At 34.3% G+C, this 13,242-nt stretch overlaps 1 protein-coding gene across 1 annotated transcript; it reads left to right on the top strand.

Annotated features, from left to right (window-relative positions):
• The first annotated feature begins 8,058 nt into the window (after window positions 1-8,058).
• LOC149576267 (F-box/kelch-repeat protein At2g44130-like) lies at window positions 8,059-9,096 on the top strand. Its single transcript, XM_089814003.1, has one exon. The coding sequence runs from the start codon at window positions 8,059-8,061 to the stop codon at window positions 9,094-9,096; it is 1,038 nt and encodes a 345-aa protein (XP_089670129.1).
• Window positions 9,097-13,242: the final 4,146 nt, after the last annotated feature.

The raw sequence follows: 13,242 nt of genomic DNA, 5'->3' as shown, positions 1-13,242 counted from the left end.
ACTTGAAAATAATCATTATTACCTTGCTGATTCATGATTTTTAAGCATTCACACAATACTATGAAAACATTCACTACAAAAAGAAGCAATTGCTTATGCTAGAACAATCAATATTTTAGAACAAGAAATCAAATGCATGTCTCATTTTATTTTCTTGCACCAAGAACATAAATAGAGAAATTTTTGATTTCAAAGGGAAAAGTTGTACATACTTTCCAAAATTTGTCTCTTGATCAAAATTTTAGCATAATGTTCCCTTATTCTAAAGTCCCCCAAAAAGTCCCTTACAAAGCCAAAAAGACTCCTTATCTAGAAACAAAGGTTAAGAAGTACCTCTTTGTGGTTAATAACTAACTCAGAAATACATAATTTTGGAGAGGTTAATTAACCTCATTAAAATAAACCTATACAAAGAAAACTTCTAAAAACAAAACTTTAGCTAGAATTACTAAGAATGTATACATATCCAATCACTAGTCTTCTAGCTATGAACTCTCTCTATCTGGACATGATTGACTTATCCTAGAAAGTCCTATAAGCATTGATGATGATTATAATTGAATCATAATTGGGAATGAACATGTTCTCCATCTTTAGTTTGGTTGTAAAGTATTTCTCCTGGATCTCTTCTAACTCTTGTTGATAGGCAAAAATGTTGCAATCTTCCAGAGTGACTATGACCAGACAGAGCTTCATCATAGTTTTGGCATCTGATACTCGAGTCTCTATTTCTAAATGGATTTGGATACTAAAAGAATCAAGAAGAAATTGGTAATCAATATGTTGAAGATCATGTACTGCCACCCCACCTATTATAGTAGAAACTAGTTCATTTGTAACTTTTGTTTTCAACTATTCCCATGAAGCTATTAACTTTTCAAACTCAATGATCCCTTTGTTGATATTTATCACCTTCCAATTAATAGTTTTACTCCATATACATATCTAATTCTCACTTAGATCAACAATAATTTTCTCGAGAACCATGGTGTTTGTATCTAAACTCACTTAGATCAACAATAATTTTCTCGAGAACCAGGGTGTTTGTATCTAACTTGGCCATTTCTTGTAATTCATCAACTACCTTTGCCAGGTGACTTTCTACTCTTTTCTTCTTTCTAGCTCTTTAGACATTTCTTGTACTTGTTTGATGGCTTTTCCATATATTTCTTTCACTCTAGTTATGAGCTTGAAGCATCTTCTATCATTTTATTTATCCAAGCTTCAATCATCATACTATGTGACTTGTGTTTGTTTACTCTTTCAACAACAACATGATCAAGAATACCAGCAGGGCCCACTAAAGCTGGTGAAGTAACTACTACCTTTGTATTAGAAGAATCACTAATTGAATTGATGTAAGATGCCAGAATTTAAACTTGCTTTTTGAGTTGCTCCTTGGATCTTTTATCTTTCCTCACTCTTTGTAACTTTTGGGCAATAGTCACTTCAACATTCTGAAAGTATCTTTTTGTAGTAGATGGACCAAGATCAACCTTATCCAGAATGAAATTTGACTCGGATACTTCATCAGCATTCTTTTCAATTATGGGCTTGGCTATTTCTATGCATACATTTCCTAAAATTTTATTAATGGCCAACCTGGACATCACTTTAGTCTTTTTCACTTTAGGTGGCTTCTGAAGGAAACTAGAGATTACATCAAATGGAGGTGGGATCATCTGAATAACTTTCTTCTTCTTTTGGAGATTGGTTTGGAACCATGAATGTGTAGTATCTAGAAGTGAAACTTGCATGTCACCTATTATATTTTCAGCAATCATCATTAAATCTTTTGAATTAGATAATTGAGTATCCAACTATGTGATGTCTATTAATGATATCTCAGGAGGAGTGAGTCTTGAATGAGGAATTACTATTTCATGAAAGGATGTAACTAGGATGTGTTGTTCAATAGTTTGAGGAGTTCTTTCATCCTTCTCATTAGGTTCATTTCCTTTCTGATTCACTCTAGTAGATTTACCTTTCATTTTTTTCCTTCTTCTTTTGACTATAAACTTAGCTGCCTGCTTTAGATCTTCATCTTGATCTAGAGCACTCCTATCCAATTGTTGTAATTTCTAACTAGAAGTTGCCTCTAATGACATTCAAGATGATTCTCCTTGATTATCTATTTTCTCTTTACTTTGAAATTCACTAGTCACTTTTTTTGCTCTAATTTTACTGACCCAATCTCTTGTTCTTTTAAGGACATAGGTAGTTCTTTCTTTTAGGCTTTTTAACTCCTAAACTGACCAATCAATAGGAGGAAGATCTAGTAATTCAATTTTCTCATAGTAGAAGGGTTCAACCAAGGAAACTTCAAAATCATTTATACCTATCACACCAATATCCACCTTGAAGTCTATCATTTGGCTTATAGTAAGCCACATCCAATCTCTCTTCCTAACTTCAAAATCATTTTTGCAATCCTCCCAAAAGTCCTCTAGAGCGAGAAAGTGACCGAGGCTAGGGTTTAGCTGTAACTCATTAACTGCATAGCCTTTACTATCATAAGGGAAATGCATAGTATACTTGGATACAAATTAATTGTGGCAATGAATATCTCTATGTTCTTTGTATCTGATGTAGTCTCATAGCTATAATATCTAATGTCGATAGGGAAATGTATTTGATCTATTCTTCTATTCTTGCTAAGTTTATTGATTTGACTAATCTGCTTGCACATTTCAATCAAGAGCAATTTATCATCAACAAACCTAGGTAGCATTAGGGGATACTTATCATAGGAAACTAATTTGATATAAGTGAACTTCAAAAACTATACGAAAAAATTTCCATAGTTTTATACTTCCATTGCTACTTCCACTAAAATTTTGAGTCCCATGTTTCCCTGAATTTATCTTATAGTCAACATTGTGAACACATCATTCGCCCTTTGAAAATGATGCAAGCTATTGTCATACTATATCTAAGGGAGATCGTTGTAAATAATAGTTTTATCATCATATATACCTTTCGAGTGAAGCCCTAGCCAACTTTTGGTGCTTGCAATAATGTAGAAAAGGTACTAAGTCACAAAAATAATCATTTTCTTGGAGTTCTATGAGATACCTATCTAGTGAGTCACTAATAATTTCAGCGCAATCAATGTGTTGCTTCCCTTCATAGACCATGTTAATAAACAGGAATATCCAACCTTCAAACTCATGTGAATCCTGAAGTCCTATTATTCAATTTAATAGAGTTACCATGTTTGGTACATCTTCCTTTAACAATGATCTATAGATGGATTTGGCTAGTTGAGATTTCTCTTTCCTTGATTGCAAGAGCAATGACCTAGCAATAGTGTTTAGACACTGAGTTTGATTTTCCATATAGTACTCCTTGACGGTTCTCAAACTAATGTTGGCATATTGCACTCTGGTAGGTAATCAAAAGGAAATGGCAATAGAAACAAGATCCAAAGGGACAATCACTTTATTATTTGATGAAATGACTTCCCTACTATTTATATGATAGGCCTTCATGCATTCCAACACTAGATCAAGACACTACACTAAGATGTGGTGCCCTCTTGCTCAAGCTAGGTCACTTTCCAATATCGTTTAAGCTAAAGGAGTCCTGTCCTTGCTCTCAAGAGATGATAAAAAATTTTAAAGGAAAAAAATTCCTAAAATTGTATCACTAATGTCGAGAAGTGTACTTTTTAAAATGGGAACATAATCTGGCCTTTGATATTTGTATTTCATGGTTCGGCTGTTGATCTTCCTATTGATTACTTTAAATGTTTTCAATTTCCTCAATGTACTTTGCAAATTAGAGACTTCACAAAACTTATTTAGAGACACTCAAACATCTACTCCATTTGAAAACTCATCCATCAATTCCCATATACTACTATGTAAAAGTGCCGGAGCTAGCTCCAATATTTGGTTCTAATACTTTAAATAACTTTTTATGTATTTGATCAACACATCATTTGAAGCAACATATATATAGAACTCTATCTTGATACCTATCTAATTATCAAGTTAATTCACAAAACCACGAGTTGAGGGAAGCTTGCCATTTGGTCAAATAGTTTGATCACATTCTAAATGCTCATTCCATCAAACCAATCAAATCTAGTCCGAGGGCTATGGTGTCTACAGGAGCTTTTTGTTAAATGAATCAGTGTTCATTCTTGATGCATCTGCATTGAGTGTTGTGGATTGGGAGATGTAGGGAGAACCGCAGCTGAGAGTATGGATGTTTCTCCAAATAGCTCACGTGTTTTGACATGTATACACCTTCTAATAAAATGTAGTCACATACAACGAAACACAGATGATCTGTTGCATCCACCTCTATTCTAAATACTCTAGCCTTGACCACATGGGCTGTTGCATTGGTGGTGAAAGCTGTTACTAGCTTCTTTACTTCTTCACGTCAATCTAAGACTTAGGAAGCATGTGCTTGGATGATACTATATTTTATTCAAAACTCAAAAATTTTGTCACATACAGCTTGAACTATCTAATAAAACTCATTTTGCAGGATATGGCAAAGCTAAGCCAATACATAAAAAAATTTAGAACTTTGTATTTGTTAATTATGAATGTTGCTATCTCCTACATAGAAGTGGATGAAGGCAATTCTGGTAGTCAATGTTTCTAGAGCATTTGATCAAACACTTTTTGTGTTTTCATCCATTAAGCTTTACATTCCCATTGTGATCATGTATGTGAGAAACTTGCAAGGTCTCAATCTAGAAGCACTCTATATCTAATCTTTATTTGATCACCAATATTGCTCTCTATTTTAAAAGAAAAAATCCAATTAGAAATGCATCGTACTCCCTAATTTTCATCCTTCTATGGGATGTTATTATTTATCACCTCTATTTGTGTGGAATGTCCAATCATGCTGGGGAGTGTACGACATGTTCTTTGAAACTTCAAATTTTCTATTTCAGGTGCTGAGACTATTATGTTAGATAAATTACATGCTTAAATTTCTAGTTATTAACTCTATGTTTGAATGCCCTTCAACTCTTGGAAACCCAAACACAATTTTCATTGCTTCTACCTTTCATTTCCTTCACCTTTATCATTTGAAAGGTTAGTAATTGTCTTAAAAACACATATTCTGGACTTGAATATTAACCTCTTTTTGAAAGGTTAATGGTTAATGGTCAATGGTTATGTTGGGAATACATGTTTTGCCCCCAAACCTTATCCTTCTTAAAATGTTAATTTTTGCAAACTTATCTTAGCCTTTTGATAGAGAGGTTAATGGTTAAGATTTTGAGGTGAAATATGTATTTTAGCAATTGATCTTAACTATTTTTTAGAGGTTAATGGTTAATGATGAAATTGAAAATACCTATTTTTGGTTCCTTCATAAACCTGCAACAACTTTGGACTCGAAAGCTTGATTTTGAAAATTCAAAGTGTTGGATGAAACTGAGAATGAGCCAAAGATATTGAAGGGTAAATTTTCTCAAAAATATTGAGAGGAAATGACTATTTTAATGCTTGAAACAAGGCATATTTTGAAAGTAACCATAGCATCAAAGAGGTAGGAATTGAGGCAATTTTAATATTCGAGTAACAAACATACATATATCATCATTAAAATAATTATAAACACATGTAATAACTAAGTAACTCAACACATATATCAACTGAGTATGAAATAACATCCAATCAAATTCAGTAACTAAGTACCGCTAATCATAAAATATAATTAAAAAATTTCCCTAAAAGAATCTAATCTAACAATACAATCATAAAAATCAACTAGGGGAAGATATTACATCCACTCCCCCTAGACTTAGGCTTACTGTTGGAATTCTACAAGAATCCAACACTACAATTCAAGAAGTGAACTAGGGGTAGGCATTACACTCCATATATTCCAAACCAAATGTTTAATTAAAATATGATATAATTGAGCTAAAAGTATTTTAACTGTGTATCTATTCTAATGGTAGTGATGGAAGTTCTTGATTTGATACCCAATTGATTTAATATCTACAATTATTGACTTAATATCCTTAATTTTCAAAACATTGCACCAATTATTATATGATTTAAAAGCTTTTAGTAAAACAATGAATACACATAATTGAATGAAATGTTCCCTTAGTTATAAAAAAAAACTAGGATTGTGATACCACATCAGCTGTTTAAATATAAGTATTCTTTTTGCAGGCATTAGCTAATCTCCAAACAAAATGCACCAAACACAAAAAGAAAAAAAGTCAAACATGATTTTTTTTAGATTCACAAAAACATAGCCAAATTTTCTCAAAAATTTTGTTGTTTTTGATATGAAGATCAAGTGCTGAAAATTTCAAAAAATTCATTCTGTTTTCATTTTTCTGAAATTTAGTCAATGGTGTAATTTGTAGGGAGGATAGCCGCATCCCTTTTTGCATGACTATTGGTCTAACTTTTTATTTGGATTGTTTTTCCATCTTACTAAAAAAATATGCTAATGTGAAATGATAATGTGGATATGAAATTTCCACATAGAATTGTGAGTCCTCCCCATAAGGTGAAAGAAGGGAGAAGAGTTTGCAATAATATGTGTATTAGATTTTTAGTACCAAAGTTCTATGCCATTGATCTAAGTGATAATTTTCTTGTAACCCATCTCCATTGGTTGGAGAAGGCTAAGCAAGACTAGACTTGTTGGAGACATTGAGTAAGCCTCCACTCACAATATCCCAACCAAAACAACTACATTGACACATAGCTACACTTGCCAGATTTAGAATCTAGGTTGCCCAAACTCACCATTAGACTAGAAGTGACACAACCTATGTTGGCTTTCTTGGTTTTTCTTAACAATTTATGTGGGAACATAACAAACACATATGCAATAGCCAACTTTCCTATTTGTCTCGTCTATTCTCAAATTTTCTCAAATATATGAGGCCTACCTTCTTGTGAAAAATCAACAAAGAATTTATCACAATTGAAATGAGGAGCCCTCATGTCCTACAATGTAGGTGCACAAGCATGTTCAAGGTGTGAATGGTGGGTTTTAAGTCACATTCTATCATCTCATCATAGAGTTTAGCAACTTCATCTGGTTTATATAGATCTTCTATGACACTGATTAGAGCATTGTACATCTGGTTGTCATGAGGAATCCCAAATTTGTACTATTCCATCAAAAGAAATATATGCACTTCTTTTAGTTTCATCTTTGTACTAGCTGCACAATATTTGATGGCAAATTTATCTATTTTGACAAAACATTATATTTGTGGAAATTATATTTAAATTCTAAATTCAAAGTAGAAGAAATCTTCTCCATTATTATTATATTTATTTTGTGATGTTTGAAGTTCTACTTAAGAATTAATTTTAAATTATTTTAATAAGATATTATTAAATTGGAAGATATATTATTATGTTTTGAACTTGTCTAATCCTATAATAGTTTCTTCCACTTAATCAAACAAAGTCTAGATAAAAAGCTAATATTAGCTTTAATATATATATATATATATATATATATATATATATATATATATATAATTTAATTTGATTCTTTTATTGTATTTCACCAGATATTTTTATCAATATATTATTTTTAAAAATTAAAGAATCTACTTGTTGATATATTCTTTAAATATAATTTTATTATATCTATTTTTAAAAATAATTTATAACTTATTGATCCTTATTATGTTTAGTATAAAAACAATCTTAATATAATAAAAGTAGTAAAAAATATAATATAATTTTTCAATGCAATTGATATCTTAAAGAAAATTGAAGAATATTTAATATAAAAACTATCTAATAGAAAATTTAATTTAATTTTTCAACGCAACTCATATTTCTAAAAATAGTGAGATCGATTAAAAATATTCAGAACATCAGACGTATTCTATATTTGGAACAATTTTTTAAAAAGTGAGCAAATATAGAAAAAATCACGAGGTATCAAGGCACTTTTTGCTAGGTATATATATAACATGGCATATGCTGGGAAATCTATTTGTTTGAGACGTTACAGCTATGCTCTTTGTTTCGAATTCACGTGAGCACTGGTAAGATCAAGATTATTTGAGAATCGTTTCAGCAGTGTATACAAATGATGGAGTATTTTAGTGTAATTCCAGAAGAGTTGGTAAGGGAAATCTTAATGAGAGTGCCTTTTGCATCTCACGGAAGAATGAAGGAAGTATGTAAGAGTTGGAAGAGACTGCTGGAAAACTCAGAGTTTTACGAAGACAGGAGGAGTCGTGGGAGGTCCGAAGAGTTGATATGTTTGATTGAGAATGTTCGCATAACTACATTTGACCCCGTTAACCAGTTATGGGGAAGACTGCCTCCCGTCCCTACCCAATTTCAATTCGACACATTCTCCAAGTGTGTTTGTGTGAAGCATAAACTGGTTTTATTAGGGTTAAGATATGAGAGCTGCAGAGTGGGTTCAAAGAGGAAGAGAATATCAAACATGACTGTTTTGGTCTTTGATTTTGTGTCTTTCCAGTGGAGCAAAGGTGCAGATGCGCCCACCACAGAGATCATGTTTGACTTTGCGTGCTGTGCATCTCCTGAGGGAGATGAGATTTATATTGCAGGAGGAAGACAATGTGATTGGAAGAGTACGAGCCAGGCCGCAGTTTACAACGTGGAGAGAGATGAGTGGAAGCTTCTTCCCAACATGCTTCAAAAGGAGTGGCTGTGTTCCTCGGTTTTTATAAAAGGAATGCTGTATGTTGTCAGCTTGTTTGATGAGGAGCTTCAGCGCTTCGATCCAGAAAGAGGAGTTTGGTCCACTTTGCCAAACGTCTGGTTTATTCCAGATTGTCTGCATCCCATTGTGGCCGCATTTGGGCGTCTGTATTGCTTCTACTGGGATGCTGTGGCACAATTTGACTCTACACAGAATTTGTGGGCGGAAGTTGATGGGCTTCCTCAGCCGCTTGACAGGGTTGATGCTGCAGTGTTTGGGGATGATGGGATTTTCTTGAGTGGGATTGAATCGGACACCAAAGATAAAGTTTTCTACATGTATTACCTCCCACTGGAAACAGGGGTTAACACAGGGAGATGTGTTTCTGTTGAGATGCCTCAATACTTGTCCCACAGCAAGATCGAATCTTTGGCCACTGTCATGATTTGATTCTGATGCTGAGAGGGGAAACTATTATTTAGTAATTGAAAGTCTTTTCAATATATTTAGTACTTGTACTTGAATAATTTTAAAAAAAACACTCAAAACATGTGTCATCTACAGCGTTACATTTCAAAATTAAGAATCAATGTCTATATTTAAAAGCATGCCTATATTTAGAGTCAATGATATTCTACTTCAATATTTATAACTTATGAAAAATAATTTATTACGACTTGCAATTTATTTGTGCAGAGTGTAACAGCAGAATTGGTTGGTAATGGAGTATTTTGAGGTAATTCGAGAAGATTTGGTGAGAAAGATCTTAATGAAAACGTCTTGTGAATCTCCCGCCATTCTGAAGACAGTTTGTAAAAATTGGAAGTCCGTACTGGAAAATCCCAAGTTTTATGAGGAAAGATTGAGCAAGCGTGGGTCTAAGGAGTTGATATGTTTGCTTGGAAATGTAGGTCCTCTGGTAACTATATACAACCCCATTAACAAATCATGGAAAACACTCCCTCCAGTCCCTACCCAATTTCAATTCTACTCATTTTCCAAATGTATCTGCGTTAAATAGAAACTGGTTTTATTAGGTTCATATGAGCACTACAAGTAAACTGCAGGTTTGAAGCACAAAAGACTGGCGAGAAATTACAGGGCCATTTTGATCTTTGATTTTGTGTCTTGTAAATGGCGGAAAGGTGCAGATATATTGCAAGAGGAAGATTTTGCATGTTGTGCATCTTCTCATGAAGGACTAATTTACATTGCAGGAGGAAGAATGAATGGTGAAATCACAAGCTAGGCTGCAGTTTACAATGTGGAGAGAGATGAGTGGAGGCTTCTTCCCAATATGCTTCAAAAGGATTGGTTGTGTTACTCTATTTTTATGGAAAACATGATGTATGTCATGAGAACATATCATCAGGAGCTTCAGCGATTTGATCCAGAAAGAGAAGTTTGGTCCACTTTGCCCAACATCTGGTTTGTTGAAGATTGTGTTGAGCGCATTGTGCCTGCATTTGGGTGTTTGTATTGCTTTCAGTGGGATGTTGTGACTGAATATGACTCGGTAGAGAATGTGTGGAAGATTGTTGACGATCTTCCTGAGCCTCTTGACAGAATTGATGTTGCAGTGTATGGGGATGGGATTTTCTTGAGCGGGCTTCAATCGGGCACCAACAATGCAGTTTTCTATATCTACCAACCTCCATTAGAAACAGAAAAAGAAAAAGAAATAGGGGCGGAACTGAAGAGACGGATATGGGTCTCTGTTGAGAAGCCTCCACAATTTTCCAATATTGATAGGATCAAATCTATGTCCACTGTGATTGTGATTGTTTGATTGGGGTTTTTCCCAAATTGGTTGTGGTTTTTCATTTGCCGTAAAAATCTGAACTTTTCATTGATTTTGAGAAGACTGACACATAGTTGTTTCGGTTCGCCTTGTTTGTTTTAAAACAAATTTCTATCAGGTTTTTTTTTCAAATTGATTTTTATTTTATTGGGCTCTTCAAATTCATTGTTGTATTGTGGCTTTTCATTGGCTATGAAGAACTAATCTCCAAAAAACTCACCTCCAAATAGTTTACTCACAATATTCATATGCATTAATCAACATTCGTGAATAAAGCTTCCAACATGTGCACAATGCACTCCTTCATATATTCCTTTTTCGTGGCTCCCCCTTAACAAAGTATCATAAAACAGATCAATGTCCTTATCCACCTTAAAATTTACCTCTATTGCTAAGGCCACGTGGAGTTGCATCACAAAAAATATTGCCTTCACCAACTATACCATGTGATGACAAACTATCAAATAATAGCAAGCATATATGCTTTTTTAGGTCTCAGCTAGAACATTACTATTATTAACCCCTACAACCTTTCTCATACTGACATCATTATTGGCCTGGGAAATATCTATTATAACTCTCATACCTTTTCTTGTATTATTCTTTGTTGTAGCTCTGGCTGCATGCTGACAAGTAAGGATGCCTGCATACTCTGCTATTCTTTTCAATTTCTCAACCAACTACACAATTTGACTAGCGTCCAGTGACTCCACACTAGAAATAGTCATAGGTTTCCCTTCTTCCATGACCACCACAACCAAATTTTCCGCCAGACCTATTCTCTCCAATGTTACTTCACCTCTTTGTCCATTTTCGTCATTCATCTTTGGTTTCTTTAAATTTTTTATCGGGTCAAACTCATCTCTTCTAATAAACCCCATCAAATTATTTTCATCCATCGCGCCCTCAAAGTTAACAGACACTTCACGATTGGCACTTAAAACCTTCTGTAACTTCTCATAGGCATTCAATAAATGTTGACTGGCATGTACATTACTGGGCACATCAATTTGATACTGACTTTTGAAAAAACCTCCAAAATACCTGAAAAACAGATCACCAAAATCTTTTTCAACTAAGGCATCACCAAAATCCTCTCCCATTTCAATGCCCGGATTTCCAACAATGAATTGGGGCTGTGGTTGAAACATACCCATTTGGCCTTTTGTGGGACCAATGCCCAACATAGAAGGACTGCAGACTTTATCTGTGGAGTTTGGCAGGTGCACAAAGCTGTTAGGTGGCATGAATGTGCAGTAGCCGAGAAGACTAGTCAACATAGGACTGTTGGCAAGAGGTAAAGTCTGTGATGTACCATCTCCAACCACCGTCGATGGCGAGGTTTGCATATTAGACAAACCATCATGCTCATTACCACTATGACTCATTTCATCATAGGAACCACACTTAACTCCATTCAGCTCCATTTTTCTGTCAAACTCACCATTTCCCATATCTAAAGATGAATCTAACTCACTGTCAGATCTCACACTTCATTCTCCTTGGCCTCCTCTATCTCCAAAATGGGCCTCACCATTTTCAGGATGAGCAACAACTTGGGCCTGTTGGTAGTCTTCCACTATAGTCAATGCATCCCACTCTGCTTCTACTTCAGCAATGTGCAACAACAAATCATCAAGGACCTCATTCTCTGACATGCCAAGGGCTTCTAGATCATGTGCAGTCTTGAGCCCCTACCTCTTTTTGGCCTCCTTGAGCTCTATAATCTCTGCACTCCTTAGATCTTCAGTTGCCAGGCACCTGGAATCCTCTTGTGATTTCTTTCCACCAATAGGAAACATCTCTATCAATGAGACATACATTTTTGCGAGAAAAGAGTCCTTTGTCAAGATCACATCATTTTCCTCTTCCTGAAACAGAAACTGTTCAAAAAACTCCCACTCTTTGTCAAAGTTATCTTTCTCAACATTCAGCATACGACCCAAAACCCCCAACTTCTGGACCAAGAAAAATAGTTGGTTTGTGAGTAAGAAGTTCTCCTCCTTCAATCTCACAAAGTTTTCCTTTTCATAATCCTCCTCACTGTTGGCCTCAACTTCATCCTCACTCTCTTCAGAATCCTCCTCTTCAACCGAGTACAAATTTTCAAGAAACTCATCAATAACAAAATCAATATCATCTTCTTCTTCCTCCATCTCTGCTCAAGCCAAAATTGGCTTTGATACCAATTGTAGACTCAAAACAAGCAAAGAAAACACAATGAAAGCAACTAAACTAAAAAATATACAAAACAAGAAGAATAATAAACAAAGACACAATAAATTATAGTGGTTCACCACAACTTGTGGCTACGTCCACTCTCAATAGGGAACCCACTTTATTATTCATTAAGCGATATTCAATACATGACTATGCAGATGTATATATACAACCACATTCAGCTAGAAGACAAAAAGAAGGGAATCTGAAGTGTCATGTAACCATTGGGCTACACATTCCCAACATCTATGTCCACTGTGATTGTGATTGTTTGATTGGATTTTTTCCCAAATTGATTGTGGTTTTCATTTGCTGTAAAAATTTGAACTTTTCATTGATTTTGAGAAGACTGAAATAGAGTTGTTTTGGTTCGCCTTGTTTGTTTTAAAACAAATTTCTCTGATCAGGTTTTTTTTTTTCAAATTGATTGTTATTTAATTGGGCTCTTCAAATTCATTGTTGTATTGTAGCTTTTCATTGGCTGTAAAGAACTAATCTTTCCGTTTATTTTGAGAAGAAAAAGCAGATTTATTTTGGTTTGCCTTCTTTTTCTATAAAACATTTTTTCCTCATGA

This window comes from Cupressus sempervirens, chromosome 1 (assembly GCF_028749045.1).
Source record: "Cupressus sempervirens isolate cs-2001-9-10 chromosome 1, ASM2874904v1, whole genome shotgun sequence".
NCBI lineage: Eukaryota > Viridiplantae > Streptophyta > Pinopsida > Cupressales > Cupressaceae > Cupressus > Cupressus sempervirens.
The sequence above is the reverse complement of the archived record's forward strand: the minus strand, read 5'-3'. Positions and strand labels throughout refer to the sequence as shown.

Coding starts and splice junctions, on each gene's coding strand:
- LOC149576267 (XM_089814003.1), top strand. CDS start 8,059: ATGATGGAGTATTTTAGTGTAATTCCAGAAGAGTTGGTAAGGGAAATC.